This window comes from Carcharodon carcharias, chromosome 7 (assembly GCF_017639515.1).
Source record: "Carcharodon carcharias isolate sCarCar2 chromosome 7, sCarCar2.pri, whole genome shotgun sequence".
NCBI lineage: Eukaryota > Metazoa > Chordata > Chondrichthyes > Lamniformes > Lamnidae > Carcharodon > Carcharodon carcharias.
The window spans coordinates 158617085-158631204 of NC_054473.1; the positions used below are offsets into that span (position 1 = coordinate 158617085).

At 36.8% G+C, this 14120-nt stretch overlaps 1 protein-coding gene across 4 annotated transcripts in view; it reads left to right on the top strand.

The window, feature by feature from the left end:
* ankrd11 (ankyrin repeat domain 11) overlaps positions 1 to 14120 on the top strand; it is a 199112-nt gene that overhangs the window by 119988 nt on the left and 65004 nt on the right. For 2 of the 4 annotated variants that reach the window (XM_041190709.1, XM_041190708.1), the window contains exons 1-2: positions 2536 to 2671; positions 9099 to 9133. Coding sequence is in view for 2 of the 4 variants with exons in the window: in XM_041190704.1 (XP_041046638.1) it covers positions 2530 to 2671 (142 nt within the window). In the remaining 2 variants the exon portion in view is untranslated. Of the gene's footprint in view, positions 1 to 2529; positions 2672 to 9098; positions 9134 to 14120 lie in introns of those variants that run through there. The other 2 variants (XM_041190704.1, XM_041190705.1) reach the window with 1 other exon arrangement.

Consider the following 14120-nt stretch of genomic DNA (forward strand, 5'->3'; position numbering starts at 1 on the left):
TCAGATCCTACATAGTGACCATCCATGGTCTTTGTAAACTGGCACACCACTACATGCACCCTAATCAATGTGTTTGCCTGGGTTGAGTGATTGGTAGCAATGTCAGCAGTATGGATTCCAGAAGAGCTTAAGAGTTCTTTGTCCAGCAGGATTTGCAAATATAAATGAATCATTGGTCCATCACACCCCAGGAGGTTGAAATAATAGTCATGCTGCTCGTATGATTTGCCTTCAGTGCGTAAGCGTTCCTAGAAGTTACAAGCACTGTTCATATCGGCGGGAATCTTGAATTGCTGGAACCCTAGCTTCTCATTGTCAGTTGAATTCTCTAGGGTTCACTGTGTCTAATTTGACAGTTAATCTTCGTGAGCAAGCCTCTTCTATTGAGAATCTTGTGGATAACTACAAATGCCTAATCCCGAATCTTACTGTGCCAAAAACTTGGAGTATTTTGCAATGTGGCAATCTATCTGCAGGTTGCTCCATTTGTCTGACATTTTGATCATCTTCAAATAGAGGGTACAGATATGTAGCTTGTCTTGTTGAGCTCATCCATGACCCAAATCTTCATCCCTGCAAAGAAATTGGAATCTTTTATCTGTTGTTTTCTTCTTGAATTCATGCTATAAGTTGTCAGAAGAGTGGATTCCAAAAGCATTGGAAACACTGGGAGAACAATGAATAATGCCACTGTTTCAGTATCAAAAGGATCTGGGAAGGTCTGACCTGAATGTGTTTGCACATTATTATGCTTGAGCAGGATGTGAAAGAAATCTGAGTTGGCTGTGTAGTGTGGAGGTGGTGGAATTCCCTTTGTATGCAGTAATGTTGAGGGAGAAGGCTGGCTGTGTGCACAAATTGACAAAGTAGATTAGGAGCAAAATCATCAACAGAAAATCATGATTTTCTGATGAGTTATCCGCCAAGCATGAGGCTCTACTGCAGACTTGAAAAAAAATCACCCTAGTTGTTTTTTAACAGGTAGACGAAGAAAATGGTTGTGCTTCTTGCACCTGAACAGTGAGCGAGAGGAAAGAGATCAATCAGACTCTGTAATTGTGGCTGGGTGAGAGGGGAGAACCTGGCTTATACTGGTTGCGTATAGTAACGCCACTATTGCCAGCCAGAATGGAGATAACTGAATAACTCCCCTATCGATCATTTCTGGGGATCAAAGTGGTATAAGTGATGAGGATTGATTTTGCATACTATTTGTAATGTGTAACTGTCCTCCAATCATTGCAATTTGCTGAAGAAATAATTTGTAAAATAGAACTATCCTCTCAATTTGCTGCTGAAATCACTGTTCTTTGATCAGGAGAGAGTTTGATCATGCATGATCATGGTAGGTTTTTTAAAAATAGACTCTGAATTGACTTTGATTTGCTGTTTGCTGAGTAAATAAACTGTTCGCTTTGCTATTTGGTGTAACAATATAAGTTCAACATTCCTGCCTTTAACACATTGGCTGGCACAGTGATGTCAATTGATACTTAATTTTAGGTGCTCGGGCTTGCTGCTCATGTTTGTTCATGGAGTTAGAATTCTGTGCGTCTGCACAGTGCTTGACTTTTGTGAATTCAGTCAAATGCTTGGGACTGGGTTTCCTCTGTGTTTTTGGATGGGTGAGGATAGGGAAGGTGTGGACACTATTTTCTGTGTCATTCTGCATCTCTGAGGATAGGCAAGGATTACTTATTCAAAAGCAAAACACTGGATGCTGGAAATGGTGAAGTAAAAACAGAAAATGCTGGAAATGCTCAGCAAGTCTGGCAGCATCTGTGGAGTGGAAAACAGTTAACATTCAGGTCTGTGGCCTTTCTTTTTTATTAAGGATTACTTGTTATAGGATAGCAAAACTAATGCTATGTATGGAATATAATTAAGATTCAATTACAGTATTTATGTTTGTCTTTTTCATATATTTAACCAGAACAACACATACAACAGCATCTGATACCATTTTTTAAAAAAGTGGAGCATTAGCTTAGAATGACAAAGAAAAGTTAGATATAAGATCACGTGGAGTTTCTTTAAAGTAAAAGTGCTTGAAGTTCCTCTGGAATTATCTCATATATATCTTGGAAACCTGCAATTATTCGGAAGAATCTGAGAGAAGTACAAGCTGTTTGTAGTCTCTGTCATCCACGTATGGCTACATTCAAATTGTCTTTGCATAGTAATAGGCTTCTTCACAGCTCAGTATCTATTTTGTTCATTATTTTGCAAGATGTAGAAGAAGCTGGAGTTTTAATTCTTTTTGTCTTGACTGAGATACCTTCGTTGATGACCAGGATTCCACAGGATTGATTGATTGATTGATTTTTGCCTAGAGGTAGACATAAGAGAAAATAAACTGAAATTGGACTAAAAATTCTTTAGAACTGTGGGGTCCATATGCATTTTATGATTAATTTGGTTAGCTTATTTTAAGCATTAATGGTCTAAAATTTATATAGTTTGTAATGACATGGAGAAATATTACTTTTTGCAAATAGCTTTTGAACTGTGCATCTATTTCTAATCCAGGATAAGGATAAAATATCGTGTAACAAGACCCCGAAATTGGACCGGAATGATGGAGGGAAAGAGGTGAAAGAGAAAGCATCAAAGAGAAAACTGCCTTTCACTATTGGAGTTAACAGCATTGATCAGAAAGACTCAGACACAGGTAAGAGGGCAAAACTGCCAAAGGCAGATCCATTCAAATTTTTGAAGATAATCTGCACCTGGAACTGTAGCTGCTATATTAGTGAGTTTAAAAAAATGAATAATTTTAATACAGGCTGTCCCCATCCACTGTAATGGCCAGGCACTGCAACTACAAATAATTGTGAAATTTTCCTACACCTTCAGAAGGCGCCTCCATCTTGAGGCACTCTTATGTTCTTCTAACTGCCTCTCCTAGTAGGGCTGCCAGCAGTATAACTTTGTGAACCCTCCCATGGCCCAGTTGAGTGTCTGTCTTACCTGCCAGCCTTAATTGGATAGCATTCCCGGAGGCAGCGTCTTAATTGGCCTCCTCCCGTAAGATCCCAAACAATGGTTTGGGATCTGCTTATGGTTCCAACCTCTGAAAAGCTTTAGGGGTGGTACAATTATACCCATGGTCTCTGGTTAGATTTGTTGATAGTGGATTGCAAGTATAGTTACTCACCTTGTTAACAAAGTAGGTTATTTTAATGTAATGTGAATGTTGTTCTATGTCATTTGCATAGCAATTTCCTGAACCTGATTCAACAGACCTGTTGAATGAAACACTATGAATAGCTTTAGGTGTTTATTGTGCTTGCAGTTTTTCATTAAATTTTACCTGACAGTTTGTTACTTTCAATGAAACAGGAGGAAGTTGATATTTAATAAACACAATAGTTTTATATTGCTTCAGAAAAAAACTTATTGACTCATGTAATTTTTTTTTTATTTAGAACTGTGAAGTTCTATAATTATAACACCGTAAAAGGGATGTGAATATAGTGCCTTAATATCCCTTCGTTTTTTTTTGCCTACTCTTGGCCACAGTTGTCTGCTTGGTGCCTATTTATATTCTCCAATATTGGCGAAATAACTGCACAAAGTTTGGTGTGTCATTCATTCTGAAATGAAATTAATAATATCCTGGCAAGTATCACCTAACATAATTCTGTAAAATTATTTTAAACAGTAAGGAAACAGACAATGGCAGTGGCAATGATGTTTGCAATGTTTTTAGTATATTTGTTCCCAGGATGTGTGCAATGCTGTCAAAGCCATGTTTATTTCTACAAGAGCAGAATACTGAAATTAAACGGAAGATGCTGAAAATATACTGCAGGCCTGGCAGCACCTGTGTAGAGAAAACAGTTATAATGAGCTGTGTTCAAGTAGGAAAAATATCTCAAGTCTATTGTGATAACATAAGCTCTTTGACCGGCATTGTTGGATATCACCACATGTGCTTTAATTTCATTTCCATTTCGAGTTGTATTTGTAACAACATTTGAAGCTTATTCCCACAGATTTACAGCCCACATTAATGACTTAATCAAAGAGAATGAGAGTAAAGTATCCAAATTTGCTGACTTCACAAGCTAGGTGGGAACATAAGTGAGGATGCAAAGAGGCTGTAAAGAGATATTGACAGGTTAAGTGAGTGGGCACAAAGGTAACAAATGGGATATAATGTGGAAGTATGAAGTTATTCACATTGATCGTAAGGATAGAAAAGCAGAATATTTTTAATGCGTGCAACTTAAATATTGATGTTCAGAGAGCTTTGATGCACTTGTTGAATGAACACAAAGTTAGCAAACACAGAAGCAAAATACTGCGGATGTTGAAAACCTGAAATAAAAGCAGAAAATGCTGGGAACGTCAGGCAGCGTCTGTGGAGAGAGAAACCAGAATTAACATTTCAGGCTGATCTTTCATCAGAACAGAATGTTAGCATGCAGGTGCAGCAAACGATAAGGAAGGCAAATGGCATGTTGGACTTCATTGCAAGGGGATTGGAGTACAAAAATAAGGAAGTCTTGCTACAATTGAATAGTGCCTTGGGAGACCACATCTGGAGTACTGTGTGCAGTTTTGCTCTCCATGCCTGAGGAGGGATTTACTTGTCTTGGAGGTGGTACAGCGAAGATTCACCAGATTGGTTCTTGGGATAAAAGGCTTGTCCTAGGATAGGCGAGTAAATTGGGCCTATACTCTGAAATTTAGAAGAATGAGAGGTAATTTCATTGAAACGTACAAGATTCTGAAAGGGTTTTCAAGGTAGACATTGAGAGGTTTCCCTTGGAAGGGGAATCAAGAACATTGGGGTACAGCCTCAGGATAAGGACCAAGATGAAGAGAAATACCTTCACTCAAAAGATCATGAAACGTTGGAATTGCCTTACCCAGAGGGTTGAGGGTGCTCCATTAAATATATTCAAGACAGAGATCAATAGATTTTGATCTCTCAGGCAATTGGATATGGGGAGCATAAAAGTGAAATACTGTGGATGCTGGAACTCTGAAACAAAAAAATAGCTGGAAAAACTCAGCAGGTCTGACAGCATCTGTGGAGAGGAAGACAGAGTTAACGTTTCGAGTCCGTATGACTCTTCCATCAGATATGGGGAGCAGACAGGAAAGTGAAGTTGAGGTAAAAGATCAATGATTGTATTGAATGGCGGAGCAGGCTTAAAGGGATGGATGGTCTACTCCTATTTCTTATGTTCTTAAAGTTGTGGAGTAGAACCTGTACAGTGAATTTAAGCTCTTGCTAGCTACAGGTATAAAAATGACAGGCACAGTCTGCATTTGATGTAACCAATGTATCAGATTTTACAAAAAAATAAGGCTGAACTAAAGAAAAATTCTGTGATTTAGTGTAACAACAAAATATTTACCACCTTTAAAAGAAACATAAATTTGAACAGATCATTGGAGATATAAGGTATGAAGACTAAACATTGTTAGACAGTACGCTAACCTAGTTAATTTTTAAATTATGAATTGTTTAAAACAGTTTTCCATACATAACAATGGGTAAGAGTTCCAGAAATTTGAATGACACAGACATCGTCAAATACTTTATACAACAGTTCTATAATCTGCTATGCTTATTATTGATACAATCCACTATTGCATTTTTGGTGCCATGTTATCAATACTCTGGCCGTTAGGACTTGTCCTCAGCTTGAACTATATCTTAGTAAACAGCAGTCATTGTGAATTCAGAAGGGAAAGATCCTGCATGATTGACCTTCTCAACTAGTTTGAGGCAGTGACAATCCAAGTGGACTTGGAAAGTCTTATAATATGGTGTTTCTAGACTTCGAAAGACATTTGCCAAAAGTTGTACATTAAAAATATAGTTAAGCACAACAATAGGAATTCAAGATTAACTTAAGAGTGAATAATAAGTTAGCTGAAAGGTAGAAAATAATGACTACTCATTGGTGGAATAATATTATGGTGGGGTCTTGTACTAATTGGAGTGTACCAAGACTCCATGTTAGAACCAGAATTCTTTATAATTTTCATGTGAATTATCTGGATTCAGAAACTCCATGCAATGGATACAATTTGTAGATTTGGCCAAACTAAGAGGGGCAGTGGAAATGCAGGAGGCAGCTCTGAAATTGCAGAATGTTTTGGAGAAAACATCTGTGGGTATAAAAATGATCAATGACTTTTAATACTGGTAAACGTAAAGTTCTGCAAATGGGGAGAAGAAAAAGAGGAAGCTGTAGCTAAATTGTTGCGTTGAGGTTAGACCATACCTTGACTACTGCATCATCAAGATTCCAGGGAGATATTGAAGCCCTGGAGGCAGTTCAGTGAAGAGACACAAGGTCCTTTTTGTCAAAGAGTTGTGTTTCGAGAATAGATCAAAGAAACTTTGGCTATTCCACTTGAAAAGGTGTCTAAGAGGTTATTTTACAAGAGTATGTAAGACTTTTACAGTTTCCAGGATTAGGGCATAGACATAAAGCTAATAATGTGTTCTGAGCAGGGCCTTGCTTAAAGCAGACAGTTCTCTGTTGGGTTAACCATGACCATTAAGCAGAGTTTTAAATGTGGATGCTCATTGTTGAATGATCCTGAACAATGACCCATTCGTTAAATTAGATATTTAGCATCTTGGTATTAATTTTCCTGGATTTCTACTAATTAGTCATTGAAACGAGGGTATTAAAAACTTAAGACAAACCCAGATGTCAGTGAATGTTGCAGAAAGGTTGTAAAAGTAGCAGAAAGGTTATGAAAGAAGTTTAGGAAGCAGAAGGTTTTATAGGAAGGATAACATCAAACTTCTCTTTCTGCATTAAGTAGCAAACTATTTATATACCAAAATTAGTTGATCGTTCCATTACTTCTCTGGCCAGCTCCCCATCTCTTACCAGATATAAACTTGAGCTCATCCAAACCTCTGCAAGTATCCTGTAAACACGAAGCCCCATTCACCTAATGACCTTGTATTTGCTGACCTACATTGGCTCTGGTTTGGCAACGCTTTGTTTTCAAATGCTTCCATGGTATTGCCTCTCCCTATCTCTGTAACCTCTACTAGCTCTATAAGCCTTTGAGATCTCTGAAGCCCAGCAGTCCTGTGGTCTCTTGCGCATTCCCTATTTGAATCACTCCTGCATTGACAGATGTGTTTTTAGATGTTGAAGCCCTAAGCTCTGGAATTCTTTTCCTAAACCTCTCCAGCTCTCTACCACTACTTGAAACCAACCTCTTCTGGCCATCTGTCCTAATATCTCCTTATTTGGCTCGGTGCTAAATTTTGTTCAGTAATGCTCTTGTGAAGCACCTTGTGACGTGTTAATATACTCATGGTGCTATATAAGTCCTCGCTGTTCGTTGGCTGCAGGTCAAAAATATTAATTTTAAGTTTTAGAAATTTTAAGTGTAATTACACACACACACATATTTATATATATATATATGTGTGTGTGTGTATATATTTCACATAATTAATAAAATATAGATAAATGAAACTGCCATGGCCTTGCTCATGATTAGTTGGAGAAAAAGTTAGGTTCAGGGTTTTGCAATCACCAAATGCACCAATGGACAAATGCACTCACCATTGGTTATGTTTCCAGCTTCCCTCAAACTTTTTGTGGGCTTTCGAGGAGACATTTATGGTCCTTGGGAGTCCAGTGCAGCGCAGTGCCCTCTACAGGGGACCTGGTACCTAACGTAAAATCCAGTTCAATGTCTTAGTTGTGTTTGTTGTAACAGATCAAAGTTATAGTGCCTTGTAGGATGTCACACAGGAGATAGTTACAGTGTTCCACTTGGATGAAGTAATAGCAGTTTTAGTAGTTATGTTCCGTATTGACTTCAATGGACTGGTAAAACAACTGAGACAAACCAAAAATACTCAAGGATTTTATTATAGAAAGTTGATTTCCTATGGCATTGCACACAAATTGGAGAATATGGTCACTTTCTCATCGCCTTTTGTTTCACTCTCTCTCCACCTCTGCTTTTGTCTGTCTTTTGTCTCTCTCCCATAAGTGTCTTTGCTTCTCTCTCTTTCCTTGTTTCCTTACAGATTGGCAGGGGGCAAGGTAGAAAAAGGAATTAACAAATGCCGGCATATTGCATTTGAGGTGGGAATTCTAAGATTAATGGGGCTTCCTTGCTATCTCCTCTTTCAGTTACTTGTGCTCGGAGAGAGAATTCTTCACTGAGAGCAGAATTTTAAGTTCAACATACTGCTGAAGGTGCATACACTATCCATATTGTTTCTAAGTCATAACTGTGGTGTTTTTTTTAAATTAAAATTATCCTCTTGGTTCACTGATTCTTATTCTTCACTTCCTTCTTAAAACCATGTGACAGAAGGCAGCTAATCATGGAAGGTGTCTTAAGTTGCAGGTAAACCTATGTACAAGCCCATATTTCGTTGCCCGGCCCAGTATTGCTTCCTCCTTTGACAGTACCAGTGATGGGATCTTCTACTATTGCTTTGCATTACTGCCATTTATGAACATGGAGATTCAGGAGACTATTTAAAGTTGTGGTTTTCAATCTGTTCACTACCCTACAGCCATATGTTCATCACTTAATCTAATCAGTGTCTTGATGAAACCAAAAATATGTAGCATAAAACATAGCTGTCAATTTTTTTCGGTGGAAAGGTGTAACAGTTTTACTTTGTCTCCTTTATAAAAGAAAATAAAGGAAAACATTTGTAGTAGTTTACCCGTCCTGCAACATTGAGATTAACAACTGTTCATAGGTGTCAACTGAAATACATTAGAGTTAGCAATACATCGCTATTTATCAAAGTCAAAAGCATCATAAAGGCAGTAGAAATGATAGATCTGCACTGGCCGATGGATTGGTCAGGAATATTGTTTTTTAATGAGATAAATTTAGAGATGGAATTATAGTAAACTGTATTCATAAATTGTTAATGTATCATAGTGGTGCACATGACCTGCATGTCTTTATACCTGCTGTCCCGAGAATCTTTTAAGAAGTTTGTCATCAAAGCTGCAGATGCTTTTTCTGCAATGAAATCTAGCTTTCTGCTTGGTTTACAGTGCAGTTTGCTCCCTGTTGTGATTGGAGTGTCTACTCTGTTCCTCAGTGTATACTTTCTCCAACAGGTTTTTGCAGGCTGCATTGGGAAGGAAATCCTCAGGTAAGAAAGAGGCAATTAAAGTTACTAATGTTTATATTTAAAGTGAGTCATTAAAAATGTTGTTGAAGCCTCAATATTCTTCATGACTTGTTTGTGTTCCAAAATTTGGTAGCTGAACTTTTGTGATGGTCCTGTTTTCTGAAAATCCAATGTGCTACAAAGAATTTAATTGTAGGGTTTGCCTTAATTAGCTGCTTCTTCAAGGACTACAAAGTCTATAATGTTGCAGTTTCCCTTTCTATGTAGATATTTTAAAATGTATGTCTACCTTGGACACCATGGATCATAATGCAACTGTTCAGGATAATGAGCTTAGATCAGAGTTCAGAATAATTTTGTCTCAAATCCATCAGTTGCATAATTCTGGGTCGGACTTACTTAAATTCAGTTGGGAAATATTCTAACTTCTCTCAATTTCCTCCTTCCCCACACACAAACAGGGGATAATGTATGAGAGAGATTTTCACCCCGTCATGTAACGTTGAGCCACAGTACCTCCTGGAGTCCGATGCAAATTGTTTTTCTTTCCATGGTTTCACAGACATTTCCAAACTGTTAGATCTGAAATCTGCAGACTTTTTGATCTTTCTTAAGATTTGATTAAATCAAACATTAATAATTGATTACCTTATTTGCAGTATTTACTTACTGTATTAATAGTTTTGTGGCTACACAACAAATAAAATATTTTGTTTTACAATTATGTGAATGTAAATAGGAAACCTAGGATTTGCTCAATATGATAAAACACAGGCAAATAACACACAGATCACAATGGACTAAATACTTTTTTTGAAAAATGCATGGATATTAACTGGTCTCCTGGAAGGCACATTGCACTCATCTTTGATCCTTTGTTCACTTTCAGTCTTTGTATAAATTGCAATTGAATTACAATGTACAACTAATCACATCTAGAATAAGAAAACTGAAGACAGCCTCGCATTATGAAGTCCAAATCACAAAACTCAGAATGAACTGAAGCACGATAAGAAGTTCCAGCTTTCTACCCATCTAAGGCAAGGACAAGGGTACTTCACTGAAAATAAGCAAATTATAGCAAGGAAAAATGGACCTTTTTCAGCTTAAGTGGATGAAATGTTTGGCAAATAGATTTGAAGATCAGCAATGGGAAATATTTAAGCAGGAGTTGAAAAGGTGGGAATCCAATGTAAGGAAAATATTTGGACTGCTGATGTTTCATTGATGAAATGGTACATTAGATCAAATTCAAAACCATGTTTATTTTAGCACTGATAAAAATAAAGGGGCAGGTGAAATCTTAGAAACACAAAGAATAATAAAAAAAAAACTTTATATAGTGGTAAATAATGTTAAGAGGATAGTTGAGGTTTGACTAAGAGATGAAGGAGGCAAGATTTTAGTGGTAAGGCAATAACTGAAATACTGAGTGTTTTGACTTAACTTTCATGGAGGAGCTGGACATCGGGATTGTAAATTTATCAAACGTGGGTGTAGAGAACAGATGGTGGAGGCTATGAGTTAATGAAAAGGAATTAAGTAACTTAAACTTGGGTAGGCAAATCAGACATCTGAGAATATTGAGGTAAGTTATGAAAACAAAATTTCTGATTAAAATTTTCTGGAAAGGAATATTGCTTTAAAGGAATGGAAATATGCAAATATGACAACCCTCTTCAAAACGAGTCTACATTAAGTCAGGAAATTTTAGGTTTGACTTGTTTCAGTTGTTGTTAAACCAATAGTTTCTATAAAAGAATGAAATTAGTTAATACTGAGAAATATGCTGATCCAAGATCAGTCAGAACAGATTTCTAAAAGGCAGATCATACTCGATGAACTATATAAAAAATCTTTGAAGAAATATGAGAGGAAAGATGAGGGAAATATAATGAATGTATTTTTATGGATTTCAAAAAGCATTTGATAAGATGCCACAAGAGAAGGGGAAAAATAATGAAAATGATCACAGAGAAAGAGTTGATTTGAGAGCAGAAAGCCAAGTGAGAAGAAAGGAAACTGGAAAGATGCACTGAATAGTGTATAGGCATCGGCACTGAGGCTGCTTGAACTTGCTTTGTCAGGTTTCTAGCTGTGTGTGTAATATAAAATACAATTGGCAATGCATCAAATATCTAAACAAATACATCTATTCATGTGTAGCATTAAAACCAAACTCTTTTGAAACTGCTTCATTGTTGGAATAAACAGCTGTATCTTTTCCACAATGGTGAGCAATCCATTTTTTGAGATAGTGTTTCTGACATCTTTTAGTCCAAAAGGCCCAACAACTCCATTGTCCTGATAAAGCACTCAGTGACTATGCAGAAAATTTGTGCCATTGGAAGGGATGGATTTTATTGCTGTGGTGCTAATCATTAAACTGCTAGGTCTTTGATGATGTTCAGCTTCTGTATTATTGTTGCTACTGCAGCCACTCAGGAAAGTGGTGAGTATTTCATCACACTCCTGACTTGAGTCTTGTAGCGGGTGAAGAAGCTCCAACAAGAGCTCAGATGGTTACTCACTCCTTGACCTACAAGAAAATTGTCCTACATAGTCATGCTTGTCTGACTGGAGCTTGAATGAAACATTTTTCTTGAGGCTTAGTTGTTGTAGATTTCATGTTGCTATGGACAAATTATATTTTGGTATTGTATGTTCAAAGTTGTAGTTTTATTCTGTTCTTCAGAAAGTAGAATATCCGGCGATGTGATCACTCAACTCACCCGACAATCAAGCGTAAATTCAAAATTAACAGAGTCATTGAGGGAAAACTATTTTTGTAGCACTTCATCATCAAGTAAAATGTCAAGTTAATGGTGTTTGGTGCTGAAAGTGACTATTGCTCTAGTTTGAAGTATTTTTATGCTAAACTACAAACCCCTCAGATGAATTAAGGAGGAAAACATTTTTCATAATTCTTTGCATATTATAACATAGGAAAGTTTTGGTGTAAGAAAAAATAATAAAGTTCCTGCATCTTAAACAAATGTTCTAAATCTACTTAGGAGTTTGAGAAAGTTTGAAAGTAACAAGTATTGCATCTGATAAAAATTTTATACATTGATAAGTAGTACTTAAACCATTTCTGATTCAAATATTTCAATAGCACTGAAGCAGGTAATAGTTTTAGCTTATGTCAGTTATGGAATATGTTGCTTTAGCAATTTTGCTGTGTTGAAATGAAATGTGAATTTCTGTTAACATCAGAAACTGCATTCCAGATCTGCGACCACCCATTTGTAACATTATAGCAGATGCATGCAAATAATTCATTTATATTACCATTTTGTTATCAATAAAATCCTTTTTGAATTAGAGTTAGTTATTATGCAAGTCTAAAAGCAATTGTCTTCCATTTCACAAACTAGCTAGGATGCACTTCTCATGATTTGCAATTGAGGCAAGAAGGATTCTGTTCTATCATTTCCTGTAATAATTTTTCTAATAAATCGCTGTACTGACCAAGTAATTGCTGGAATGAAGTTCAATTTTAATGTTCTTTTGTTTGGACCTTTCCATTGTGCAGAAGTTTTCCACCTTTTGTGGCATTACGTTGGCCCAGATTTCGTAGTCAGAAGTGAAGCAATGGAGCTTGCCACTGACCTCAAAGAAAGCTGCACAGAATGAATTAGTAATCTTTGTGGCATAGATTTTCCCTTTCCTGGCATCACTTTCATTCCAATGCCAGCTCAAGGGGATCTCCAGCATCCAGCAGCAATGATGTCATCAACCAGACTAAGCAGCCAATCACATTGAAGACAACAAACCAGGAACTAAAAATCACTGATCATCTTTCACTTTTCATTAATTTGGCAGGCAGGGAACTAAAGATTGAAATTAAAAAATATAATTTTCATTACTTTTCAAATCATATTTTTTTAAATAAGAGAAACTTAACATTTTACAAATATTAAATTCGTTTTTCAGGGATAGAGGTTGCTCAGTATTAATTATGAGTTTGGTACTCCATTAAAAAAATAGATACACTTCATTCAACAAAGTATAACCTTTTCAAGTCAGACTAATAGAGTAAAAGTGAAGGTTTATGTCAATTCAAGTGATTTCAGAAGGTTTCTATCTTGCAGGTATCTCAAAGCACAACCTGTGGAGGAGCAAATGATCACTAACAGCAGCTTCTGGATTTCTCTAAAAGCAAAATACTGCAGATGCTGGAAATCTGAAATAAAAGCAGACAATAGTAGAAAAACTCAACAGGTCTGGCAGCATCTGTGGAGAGAGAAACAGGGTTCACATTTTGAGTTCACATATGGACTCGAAGCATTAACTCTGTTCCTCCTTCCACAAATGCTGCCAGACCTGTTGAGTTCTAGCATTATCTGCTTTTTTTCTGGATTTCTTTGTTTAACTGAGCATGTGCAGACACCAGAGGTTGATATCAGTTTTGTGTTGGAATGATGGCAAACACTCTGTTTCACTGTCATTACAACTGTAACATTGATGCCAAATATTTCCCCCCACCTCTTGGAGAGTTAATCATCCACTATTGGTTCCCCACATGAGTTACTTTTTTTTACGATTTGCGACGCTATTTCAATTTACAGAGACTAAAAAAATTATCTAAAGTTTGTCCTTGGGATGGCTTGGTCACTTTAGAGAAAATCTTGTTACCATTCCACTTTGCTGATTGTCTTAGCATCCAAGCCTCTCTAGTACTTGGAGGATGTCCCCGATGTGATTTCATCTGGATCGATACAGTTAATGATGGAGAGACAGGAAGAGTTCAGTGTGGAAGTTAATTTATCATGGCGGAACTTGTTTTTCTGGAAGTGGCATTAACCTAAAGCACCTCATTTACTTTTCAAATGCCCAGTTACCAGTCTTCACCCTAAAGTTCCCTTTTACATCAGTGAAATGAAATCATTTCATAATCCTTATTGAAATTATTTTCCCCTCACAATATGTACTAACTAGCATATTTCTTGAACTGAGACTGTACCATAAAGATAAAATTGTTTCCTGATTTCCTCCGGGACACCCT